Source organism: Pterocles gutturalis, unplaced genomic scaffold (assembly GCF_000699245.1).
Source record: "Pterocles gutturalis isolate BGI_N339 unplaced genomic scaffold, ASM69924v1 scaffold16622, whole genome shotgun sequence".
NCBI classification, from domain to species: Eukaryota; Metazoa; Chordata; class Aves; order Pterocliformes; family Pteroclidae; genus Pterocles; species Pterocles gutturalis.
Window position 1 is genome coordinate 65828 of NW_010113107.1, and position 12719 is coordinate 78546.

At 40.7% G+C, this 12719-nt stretch overlaps 1 protein-coding gene across 7 annotated transcripts in view; it reads right to left on the minus strand.

The window, feature by feature from the left end:
• Positions 1-1492: 1492 nt before the first annotated feature.
• Positions 1493-12719, minus strand: part of LOC104462414 (core histone macro-H2A.1) — a 37704-nt gene continuing 26477 nt past the window's right edge. For 6 of the 7 annotated variants that reach the window (XM_010074341.1, XM_010074338.1, XM_010074342.1 and 3 more), the window contains 3 exons: positions 10222-10311; positions 6769-6943; positions 1493-2237 (listed from right to left, as the gene is read on the minus strand). In XM_010074341.1, coding sequence (XP_010072643.1) covers positions 2072-2237; positions 6769-6943; positions 10222-10311 — 431 coding nt within the window. In that variant the 3' untranslated portion in view covers positions 1493-2071. Of the gene's footprint in view, positions 2238-6768; positions 6944-10221; positions 10312-12719 lie in introns of those variants that run through there. The other variant, XM_010074344.1, reaches the window with a different exon arrangement.

Genomic DNA, 12719 nt, shown 5'->3' on the forward strand with positions numbered 1-12719 from the left:
AGCCAGCAGCTGAATAAAGCAATGAGATGTGAGGCTGGAAGAAGTTAAGTCCATGTGATTTGAGTTACAATACAGTTTGCTTTGGGGTTTTATAGGTAAAAGACAAAAGTTAGCCCTCCCAGCATGGTGTAGCAGTGTGAAAGACAGATTTAATCAATGCCATTGGAGGCTGTACTTTTAACTGCTTTGAAAATACTCACGGACAAACAGGGTTTCCTTCTGTTGCTGACATTAAAATGTTGAAACTTTAAAAAGTGTGACTTGATAAATTATACAGTGCAAAAATGAAAAAAGCTGTAATCTGCACATTCCTTCTATGTTAAAAACCCCCTTCTGTGCTGAAAAAATCAGGGTCCTGCTCATCCCCAGTGTTTCCTCAGGTACCTGCTCATCCACGCTGCTTTCTGGTTTTCAGTCCTTTTGGTGCCACCTCGTGACACTTGTGGGAAGTGCGGTTTCAGTTTTATAACTGCGGTGACACACCTCAGTTACATGCTGGAGTGCTGAACCTTATTTCACGTATTGCCACTTGAACTGCTGCCGTTGGAGAATGATACCAGCTGCATTTTGGCCATCTAAAAATTTTAACTTTGAGCCCATAGTATGGTCAAACATCTTGCTTAGTAGAGGCACAAAATTAATTTAGTCTTTTTTTCCTATTAACTGTATACATGTTTAGAGTAACCCTTATTTTAAATATTGTCTTCTGCTGTTGTTCCTCTACAACAGTCTACTTGAAAGCTGCAAGTTACCTGGACCTCTACACAAAAAAACCAGACTCTTGCAGGAGCTTAAGCTACACATTTTTAATACTTGGTATTCCTGAGCTTACTGAAAGTCAGTCAGATTTGGTCCACGCATTGCTCTGGATCAATCCAGCATGGACGTGAAATACTCTTTCAGCGGCAAATGAAGTTTCCAACAGCGATGGAAAACGTATGCCTACTATCTCGAAAGTAGGCTAAAGACTTCAAAGGCAGAGCTTCCTCTTCCGCGCGAGCATTCGTATGCAATAGCTTTTGAACATGTAACCTCTTCTTTCTCAAAGCACAAAACCAAGTGGCTTCCGTAAAGGTTTATGTTGGTATGGATTTCAGCTGTGCACATGATATGGCAACCAATACAAACCAGGCTCATAAATATTTGGAAAAAATACAAAATAGCTTCAAACAGGCCAATATTAAATGACTGGAACTAGTTAAAAATATCCTATGCCTTGCTTGATCTAAAAGGCTTCACCCTCTGAAACTAAACAGCCAATTGAGGCAGATGATGAACAGAAGAGCTGAACAGGAAAGTCTGAATGCTCACTGGGAAAAGATCCAAGTGCTAGAGCCCCTGGGCACACACGCATCCAGGCAGCACAGGTGAGAGGCCCAGCACCTCCAACCACGCTTTCAGATCTGCTGTTTTACCATCCCTCTCATAGCCTTCATCTTCTAAATTCTGAAAAGTCAGCTAAGGGCAAAATTAATTCAAGTACACCAAGAGCAACATTTCAAACATTTTACTAAATCAATTCACACGATTTCAAAATTGCAAATATAATTAAGGACAACAGGGTTTCTGCATTTTTTTTCTTCCAGATTCATCATTAAGACAATAAACAAACACAAATTAGGTTTATAGCATCTGTTCTTTTAAAAAATGAAAGGAACGCCACTTGATGTATTGATAAAGCACCACAACACAGTTACAAAATAGGGTCGCCTGTTTCTTTCACAAGTAAAAGACTACATACTCCTAACAGCTTTCTGCTTCAAATTCATACTTCATTAAAATAAAACTATAAAATCTCCTAGATTACACTAAGTTCAGACGATGCCTGGTATACAGTGCATTAACAGCAGTAATGCCAACTATCAGTGCCAACATAAAACATTTTAGAAAGTAAAAACAAAACAAACAAAAAATCCCCCAAAACAAACAAAAAAAAACCCCAACAAAAACCCCACTTTTATCCCCCTAGAGGAGCAAAATTTAAAATAAGGGATGCTCTGCTTCACAATGAGTTAAGGATTTGGGGAGGACGATGGGTAGAAGAGGGGGCTGGTACTGTAGCTTTCTAGGCTTAGTTGGCATCTAGTTTGGCCATTTCCTGCACGTATATCCCTATACTCTCACTGTCAAAGAGCACGAAGTACACTGTCTTGATTGAAGAGGACATTGTTGACACAAAATAGCTGGAGATGGCTTTCAGGATCAGCTGAGCAGCTGTTTGCTTTGGGAAGCCGTTTCTAGGAGGAGAGACAAAAAGAAAAAGAAAATCAAGACTGGCTGAGCAAGCTTTTGATGGTATAAAATTGCAGGGAATGCTCTGGCTTTTCTCTTCCACACGGTAAATAAAGTTACAAAGCCAGTGTTTACAGTCTGAATTAGAAGTTACGAACTTGTTTGTTTAGGCAAGACTTGATATGCTCAAACAGAAGAAAAGCATTCCCAAAATATGAACACAGAGTCCACACACATTAATGGGCTGAACCTTGCAATATCCGATGGGGCAATTGCTCTCATTTAACAGACAAGTAAACCAACAGCCCGAACTGTTGAGGAAAGCAGCACATCCATTAGAGTCGCAGAGTCAAACCCCTTCTGAAAGCAAACCAACCATTAAAGAAAAACAATAATAAGTGATAGATAACTTGATACAGAAATTTAAGCATGAAAAGACATGAAGTACAAAATGGTTTTACCACTGTTGTTGGTTAATAATGTGGCACAAAATTACAGAAGTTACTCGCACAGCCTTGCTGCAGAGTAAAGGAAGAGACCAAGTTCTAGTAGCTTGGTAGTGGAAACAACACTGGCAACACCCTTACATTTCAAATGAGGCAGAAAAAATCAAGCAGGCTGAGTAAAGGTGAGCAGGTCTGCTCTCCAGGGTCACAGTGAGCCTTGTCCAGACAGGGTTGGTGTAATTTCACTGGGCTTGGGAAGCCAAAGCAGTTGTGTCAGGGCTGAGGCCAGACTTAACGGACTTGGTGGCTTTTCTAAGCCAACCTCAGCAACACTTCCAACACTGCTTACATGCTTTTTAATACCAGGCTGATTCAATCTAAGTACAGTCCTAAGAAAAATATCTTGATAGACATCTGCTTGGTATCAACCAGAAAGATCTGAGAACCAGAGGCCTTTCTATTCCTCTAGTAATGCCTAAAGAAAAGGCTCCTGCCTCCTGGAGAAGCCACAGACAAACAGAACAAACCTTGCTGCTTTCACAGATGATAAAACTGCCCATGACTGAATTCCAAAGCTCAGTGTCTAAGATGGGAATGCTTCTTACAAGCTTTTTTACATTCCTATCTTCCAGCCCTTGTCTGAAAGTTTAATCTAATCTTAAAATAGGTCAAGCACAAGTAGAACGGTCTGAACAAAGCCACGACCTGCACTGTGAGTTTCACAGGTCATGACAAACTCCTGAAATTACACCTGGTAACTACTTGGAATGGGGCCTGAGCTTTGCTGCTGTATCACTCCTGAAGCACCACTACCCACCCAGACTGTGGTTTTGCTCTAGCCGAAGTGTGAGCACTCCCCACGCTGCAGGGAAGTGTGTTGCACTCATCAGTCTGAAGGTGATGGGACACGATCACTCTGCTATGAGCAGGACCCAAACAGAACTGGAAAGAACCCGCTGAACATCACCTGGTCGCCTGACATGTACTTACAGATATACAACGGTCAGTACTCCCTGTTACAAAGTGTGTCCTATCAACGCTACTAATAATTTACAGATTACCCAGATGGCTGAGCTCCTCGGAGTTTCCTCAGCAATTTGGAGAAGCTGGGCTAAATTCACCTCTGGCACTAAGAGGTGCAACATCACTTCATGTTTGCTCACTGAAGCACCAAACTCTGATAATAAAATGCTGTTGTACTCTCATTACATGCTGCAAGACACAAAATGAGAAAGCAAACTGCCTGTGTCATGGATGGCTTACTGCACATTACCCTACTATAAAATATACTCTGAGCGCAATTCTGGGGCAGCGCTGCCTGTAATGTGATATTATACACGCAGCCTGAAGATAATACCTCTGATATTTCAAAATTGATGGCATGGAAGAGCTCACGCTGTTTCCTTCTTTTCTGAAAATGCCCATTTTTTTTTCCTTTAAAGAAGAAAAAGGAAAAAGCATTGTGAAAAAAAACCTTGTACTCTTCCAAAGCCAAATGAGCTGGTCAGGGAGAATCAGCTGTGTGACAACTTAATCAACTGAGAGCATAGTTTTGACACAGGAACTGCCTCCTACCGTCATCTTACAGAGAGAAAAAGACACAGGCTCAGCATGCCTCCACAGCTGCTCAGCTGGTTACTTATGAATGCTGTATCCTGGCATATATTGAACAGATCTTTGAGGAATTTTGCTCCTGAGGAGGAATTGTCATGCAGGCCAGCATCAAAATCAGGGTATACAGCATTACTGAATTGCTCACAGGGGACTGCGAAGTCATACAACTTGCACTTCGGTAGTGTTGCAGCAAGGTGGTCACAAGAGGGCAACTGGAAGAAGAGCAGCCTGCTCAAAGGGAGGCACACACACAGGGAAGCTGAGTAGAGGAAATTGTTTAGGACCACGCCTCAAAAGAAAGGAAAGCGAGCAGAAAAATCAGAAGTAGGATGCTGACCCAATGGCCATGTGTGGGCTGCAAGAAGAAACAGAAGCCTCTTGCATCAATCTACTGGTCTGAGTTAAATTCCTGTGAAAAGACAGCTTGAGACGTTAGCCAAGGTAGTGTCAATTCAGATCAAAGTCTGAGCCTCAGAATGAAATCTTCTGAGGATGATTTGATGTTCAATCCCTAACTCTTCTTTCCCTGTTCTCCTGCTGGCCCTACCAGGCCGAACTCCAAGCCACCTCTGCACAGCACCCAACTGGTGCTTTCCACAAGTTGGCTGGAGCTGAGCATCTGGCCCACTGAACACTACAACTATGCTATTTTATTTCCCCCCATGATTTATTTGAACTGCCCTCATGTAATCCCATTCCTCAACTATAAAAGAGAATGAAACTGTTTATGTGGGTTTATTGGGTGATGTCTGCTTGACAGATGTCTGTACTAGAACAGCTGCATGCATGTGGTGTCTTTGGCATTTGCTGTCTTTAAAAGCCTTACTTTTATTTTTTTTAACACTTCTGACTTCATAAAAACAAGTAAACGGTATTGTCAGAATATATTCTGTTCTCTCCAAAATTAATTTATGCTTGAATATCTCTAATTAAGAAAAAAAAAGCAAAAATCCACAACCTCATGTATTTCTCACGGCCTGTTGATCCCTTTCCATCTTTTAAAAGCACCACTTCAACTGGCTCCAGTGAGAACGACGTTCATATGCCAAGTTGAGAACTTAGCCACAGACCTTGCCTGTCGGTAACCAGATTTCATAACAGAATGTGGATCTCATGATTATTCAGGGTTTCATCATCTTCCAACACCAATCAACTACTTCACAACAAGGTTTGGGAATGGTTCTTCGCTGGGAGCTATCCAGAAAAGAAAGGGCTCTGCGGAAGATACTTTACACAGTCTCGCTTCAGGCACCTACATAACCAATTCCATAGTCACTCCACAGACTGTGGAAGAGCACAGTTTCTCCCAAAGAGCAATTCAGAGCCTCTCTTTATACTGACTAGCCTGTGAACCTGACAGCTAATGCAACAGGTTAGTATGAACCCTCCACTCTATTTCTCTACCGTTCCACAAAGTTTCCTCGTGTTACCTCCTTAAAATGACATCCATGCAAATTAACCTTATTTGGAGCTTTGTCTGAAGCAAGTCGCTTGAATTCATTATCCTAGTAAAATTTCTTTATTGTCATTCACCCAAAAGCTCAAATAGCACTTTCTGCCCTAACCCACAGAAAAAGCAGGAATTTATCTGGTGTTGCAACACGGCACAACGGGAAGAATATTCTTGCTGTATATCAGCCAACTTCTTTCACGGCAAATTCAGAAGGGGCAGTTGTTCCAGATTAAATACACAACTGTGTAATTCAGCCTAGAGTTGGCCCTTGGTCTTCATTCTGAGCCATCGTTAAGGGCCAAGTGTTCTAAACCTCCCTCCCCACCCCAAGCCCAAGAGCCTCAGATTAAAAGTCCGTGCTTAGAACGTGATCCAACTTTGAAAGGCACTGAGCATCCTGTACAAAGCCAACGTACCTTAGCTTTAGACTTTGGCTTTCAAAAACCTTGGCAAAGGCTTTTAAGGCCTTTTTCTGAAACAGTCCCATGATGTAAGCTGCATGGATTTCAGCTTACAGATTTTGGGTGAAAGCTTGAAGTGACTCTGCAAATCCTGAGAATAAAGGTTTGCTAACTAAACGAACACTAAGACATGTCTTCTGGCCATCCTAAAACACATACTGCACTAAGTTTAATCATGCACTAGAACTAGGTAAAATAGACCCCTTTTCTTCATGTTGTCCTTCACATCCCCAATTTATTTGAATAAATCGATAATGTGTAAAAAATATTATCTTAAAAAGTTTTTTTTTATGCTCTTTAACCTATTCGCATGCTTAAGATTCTGCAGGGATCACTATGGGACCTGCCAAACTTGAACCAGTATTCAGGAGGATATTTCAGGCTGCACACACACCTTGAACAAATCTAGAAGAAACATTTCATTTAGTGAACTGATTTAAACAAACAAGAATAAAGTCAGCATTAGAGGAATGGGTTTTGTACACGAGAAAGGACTGGAACATATGAGATGGCACTTAGAAAACGCGACCTATTTGGCACTGAGTTTGTGTAACAGCCTTACCTGCCACAGCCAATTGAAGGAAACGCAATTGATTTCAGCTTCTTTTCATCAGCCAGAGCCAAGCAGTTCTTCACTGTCTTTTCCAGCAGCTCCTCGCATTTGTCTGAGCCCCAACCTGGGCTGTTACAGTGGATCACAAATTTCGCAGGCAATCCATGACCAGCACTGACAACAGCTAGTAAGAAACAAAAGTGAAACATAATTGCTTTCCTCTCTTCAGGATTAAGAGAGTGCATGTGTGATTAAAATAGCAATTGAGAGACATTCCTTTAGCCCCCGTGAATGTTTTAGATTACAAATCACCCAGCCTTAAAATATAACAACATGATTACAGAGACTTTGTATTTTCCATTTCCAGCTGCACTTTGCTGTGGTAATTTATAAATCGTAGCCATAATCGAGCTTATTTTAGAGAGAGCAAGAATCCATGGCTGACATCAAAGGGAACACATTTATATTGGGGATTGTACAAACTTGCGTAACGCGTAAGGAGAAAGGCAGTGATCTGTTAGAACGTAAAGCCGTTCAAGAGATGATCTTGCTTTGGTTTGGTTTATTGCAGAGCTACAGTAAATACTGGGATGCTAGACAGTCACACAGAGTTACGACTTGTGTGACCTTCAGCTACATCTGCTAAATACAATCTGTTTAGCAAACTTCTGACCACACTGCAGCCCAAACTGGACCAGTTCAGAGCTATTAGTACTCCACAAACTGTTAAGGAAGGCTGGAAAAGAGGTGAATTAAGATTTTTGCTTTATTTCCAGCTTTATTCTATAAACATAGAATGGTTTGGGTTGGAAAGGACCTTAAAGATCATCCAGTTCCAATCCCCCTGCCATGGGCAGGGACACCTCCCACTAGCCCAGATTGCTCAAAGCCTCATCCTACCTGGCCTTTGTTTCTCAGTAACTGTAAAGAAGACATTTTGTGTGATTTCAAGCCTTTAGGCCTAGTCTTATTTGAGTTTTTTTTGGGTATGGGTCATCCAAGACCACTTAATGCTGGTTTTAGTTCATCTCTTTCATCACGTTCTTGACAGACGGTTGGAGAGGATGCATTTACAGATGGACAATGTTTGATTCACGCTGCTTATATACCAACAGGCAACGCCTTTTATGTACAAAGAAATTAAGAAGAATTTTTACCATGCTAATCCTATATTATCACCACGATACCACCACAGACGTGTGGGCACTAAGAGGATGCAGCACAGACTGCCTACAAACTCCTGACAGCCAGGGATTCTCCAGAGGAGAGGCTCCTCTCAGCAGGAGAACACATTCTGGGTTCACCACTTCCCATCACAGAGCAACACCAGATGGTGCTCTGCCTGCCAGGAAACAGGGTAAGAGCATCGCTGCCATTTCTGAACTCGCAGGTCTATGACTGCAATTAAAAACTTGTAAGTTTGGTTTGTTAAAAAAAAAAAAAAAAAAAAAAAAAGAGCAGAAAAACACCCTGTCAAAATCTCACAAGAGCGTATGCTGAGCCTTCACAAGGAGCCAGCCCCCTTAACACACACGCTTTGGGATATAATCATAGGTGGCCACAAAAGTGTAGGTATAAAATGGCAGCTTATGTCTTCAAAAACAATAGTAAAAATACCAGTAAGTAAAAAAAAAATCAGGTTTGTAAAAGTGCTTAGAGGCCAGAAATCCTCTACTCCATTCTGGAATGTTTCTGAGGCATTTTGCTATTTAAGTATACTGGAAATAACTCCTGGAGCACAATGATCACACATGGATGCTATCCTGGAGCTGCTGCAGGAAAGAGAAAATAGACTTTATCGTATGGCATTCTGACCAGAGGTTAATTAGAAGAGTACATTTTGAAGGACAACGGAAGCACAAGCATTTATGTTCTTACGGGTTTGTAGATTCTCGACATATCGAATAGCCTCAGTGTTAGGGAATGCTAATTTGTCATAATGTGCAACTAAAAGGTTGGCAGATTCAGTATACATCATAAATCCAAGAAAAATCTATTAAAAGCAGCTGACATATCTCTAGTCAGATGTGAAATGTGGATAATATCTTCATCCTGAACGAATAAAATACTGTATTGACACACACCACTAACTTCAATATTTCTCAGGAAGTGTTTTGTAGGGTAGTCGTTAATTAACTCATTAGGATTCTGTTGAGGACAACTTGTTAATTACCAAGAGCAGCTGTCCCTTACCTCAAATGCAAATGCTCTGAAAGGGGAAATAAGTTATGCTTTTGCTCTAGAAAAAGACAGACAGAACCACAGACACACTCTGTGCTAGTTACAATTATATTCCAGGTAGGATCCTGGTTATTGGTAGACGAAAGGGATACCCATATAATTCAGAAACCTGAAAACTGGATGTCCGTATGACTGAGAAATTGGTGTGCACCAATTCTTCTCTAGAGTCCTCCAACAAGCCCCTAACAATCAGTTTCTCCCAGTGTAGGGTAGAGCTCCCCACCAGGTAAGACTGCCAAGCAGCCCTCAGAACTGACGGGTACACTGATGCTCGAGAAAAACATCTTTTCTCTCCAACTTGCAATCTATTTGTAAGCAGTTTGGTCTGGGCTGATAAAGAATGCAAAAAAAAAAAAAAAAAAAAAAAATTGATTCTACATATTTTTGCAGAACAGCAATTCCAAGAAAAAATTATTAAAAATTTTCAAAGGCAAGGAAAAAAGCCCCACATATTAAGCACTAGAAGTAAACAGTTGTAATTTTTCCTGTCTGAGCTGAAGTCTTACATCTCTTTTTCAGCTTTAGTCAGAATTCGTTTACAAAACTGTGCACATTGTATTTATTTTTATAGCATAAACACAGATGGCAGAATCAGCCTTCTATATGAACAACACGTATCAGCAATTTCACAGATGGTGTAAAATTATATATCGTCATTACCAAACCACTATTACTCACATAGTAGATTTTTCTCAGATATTACATAAATTTTGATAACTAGGCATCAAGAAGTCGTAAGCTTTTATAGTGATGATTTTGGCACTGATTAAAGAAAGTCCCCAAGCTGATGCTTAACTTTAAGCACGTGCTTAAGTTCAGTGAAAGTCAGCGGCACTTCAGCAAAGCAGATGTTTAACAGAGTTGGACTCAACTGTTCTGAAAAATAAGCAACTAATTAATTGCTTTTCTGAACTGTGCCCTTAACAACCAACATTCATTGTGTACACATGTACCTGTGAATAGACCGATTTTACGTGTAAGATTACATCACTACGCCATTTCCCAGACCTTTGGGAAAGGTTACTTAAGATGCAACGTGTGTATTTTAACTTTGGAGAACACAAAGATCATGTAACCCATAAAAGCAGTCTGCAGACAGCATGAACCCAAGCATTGTACTGGAAGGAGCTTGGCTGGCTGACTGCGATGAAGACCACTGCAGAGAGCGAAGCCAGCGCCTGCAGTGTTTTGTTCACAGGTTTCCAAAGCGCAGAACCTCACCTCCAGCTATGTCCAACGGCCCGTTCTTTTTGCGAAGTTCAACGACAGCTTCCACAAACTCCTTGCCGCCTTTCTTTTCCAAAGTGCTCCCTGAACAGAGAATTGTTATTTTACTCCTCTGATCCCAGGTTTCCACAGCAGACATGTGACTCATATTATTTTTTATTACATCACTCTAGAGTTTTCTGCCCAAACATTTTTTTGGGGACTGCAAAGTAAGATCTAAACCTTTTGGGACTTCAGAATTAGCTAGTTATTAAAAAACAACAACAACAACAACAGAAAGGAAAAAATCAAAAAAGACAACCCTAACAACCCAAAAACCTCACACCGGTATCCCTTGCTAACATTCTCAGACTCTGATTTTAAAGTCAAAACATCCGACATGACATCCCTACCTCCTTCCTTATCATGAGCATCTCTTAGTGTGAAATGTTCCAGAAGAATGTGCTAGTTCAAGAGTGGTTGAAGGTTCATAATTCCTTCCCCTGAGATTCATTTCCCCTCTCTCTTACAAATTCTTTTAAAGAGCCATTTGCCACAATAAGAATTTGAAACTCACCTGATCTTGGTCCCTGACCCCAACAGGTGGCACCAGGAATGAAACAGTCTCGTGAGTGCAGCGGGCTGCTTTACTTGGTAACTGCCCAGCTTGTTGAGCCACCTTTAACCAAGAGGAAGAGCCTCAGAAATCAGGAGAATCTCTAAGGAACATATTCCTCCAATGAACTTCTCTAACTACGGCTAAGGAGCTGGACAAAGTCATTCTGGGAGGAGAAGAGCTGTGCAGTGTGTCAGGGCAACCAAAAGGTATGCTGTTTACAAAGGCAGTCCATCACTAAATGGTTTAGATCTTATTTTGCAGCTCTAGTTTTAAATATTCGTATAAATAAAAACAGCCCAAGAAAGCATTTTCCTGACTACATAAGCATCCCACATAATTTTGCACTGTGCGTATAGATTATAAAGGTAGATACGTAAAAAGCGGTGATATCATAAAGGCTCTGATTTGAGATATTACTTTGAAAACTGATTTCCAAAAATTCAGAACTAGGATCTCTAAAGATCTAGACATTTATTTGGTGAAATCCCTTACTTTCACTGATGAAGAAAGGAATAACACGTTTTTCTGATGGAAGTGCACATACTGTATGCTCAAGGAAGCAGAGCCCCTCCTCCAAGATTCAGTTGACTAAATAGGGTTATAGCTCTCAGAACTAAGAGGACGACTGCAAGATGCTTTTGTTTTGACACAATTACTAAATTTCTTCCAAAACAAAGATTAAAAGCTGAAAACAATGCATCTGTTTATTCATTCAGAAACTGACTCTGTGATCCTGCCTCTATTTTGCTATTGGCAGTTTACTGCTTTTGGGGTACAAAAGCTGAGGACAATTTAAAAATGTATGCCTTTTCTTTGCTTTTTTCATAACCAATTCACAATGGGTGCTTGCCAAAAGCTGGACTGCAAGGTCAGACTGTGTAGGACAGCATGTAATTTGCTTCTTATGCTCATTGAAGCTTTTGTATAGAAATAACTTCAGTCTAAGTTTATTCAAACTCCTCACTGAGAATTTTCTGAAAATCAAAGTTACCTATCCCTGTGCAACTGAGTCAAAGGCAACACCTTACAAACCTCTTAGAAAAGACAGGAGTGGCTTTATTTGTAGCAGCAAGGTGTCTTCTCTTAGGAGAGTGTGCTAGGAAAGGAGATCCACCCCAGAATTGAGGTGCCTGGAAACATGCTGCCCTACAAAGGCAGCAATATGCCAGACAGCACGACACACAGTGCTGCTGTGTGCCCTTCGCTGAGCCAGCCTAGCAGGCGTGGCTGACACCAGGGTCTTATAAAATCACTCTGAGAAGTGATGGGGAGGTAAAGAAACAGTCTTCCATTTTAGTTATGCTCCTGTTGTATGTATTTCCATATCATTCCTATTTACATTTGTATATATTCCAGTTATATTCCCCTGGAGTCCATGAACTCACATCAGCCCTAAAACCCATGACATTCATAATCCTTAATTTCTCTTGTTTCAAGGGGAAACATAATTAAGCCTTGTGCAGAACCTAGGAACAGAAAAGATCTATTAAGTAGGTCATTTCTTTGCCATTGCAAAGCTGTTGTACATTTAATGGAATTTAGCCTGGTTTGATTTAATTCAATCCAGAAGGATCAGCTTTTTCACTTCTACTGGGAATTCATTTATAATTAAAAGCAATGAACAACCCCGTCAGTTTATTTCACTGAGCTCTCTTCTTGCAGATCTGGTACAAAGAAGAGCAAAAGGAGTATTTGGTATGAACCAGTGAGGTTTTATTCCTCAATTATGTTAAACTTCTGATTAATAGTGAGGGTTTATATTAAAATTATGTCTCAGAACTATGTTGTAAATTAGCTTCATCTGGGAAAGGACATACTGTATTTAACCATTTTCCACCACATTAGCAGTTTCTTGATGGAAGTCTTGCTTCACAGCTTCAAGGTTAGTAGCTTA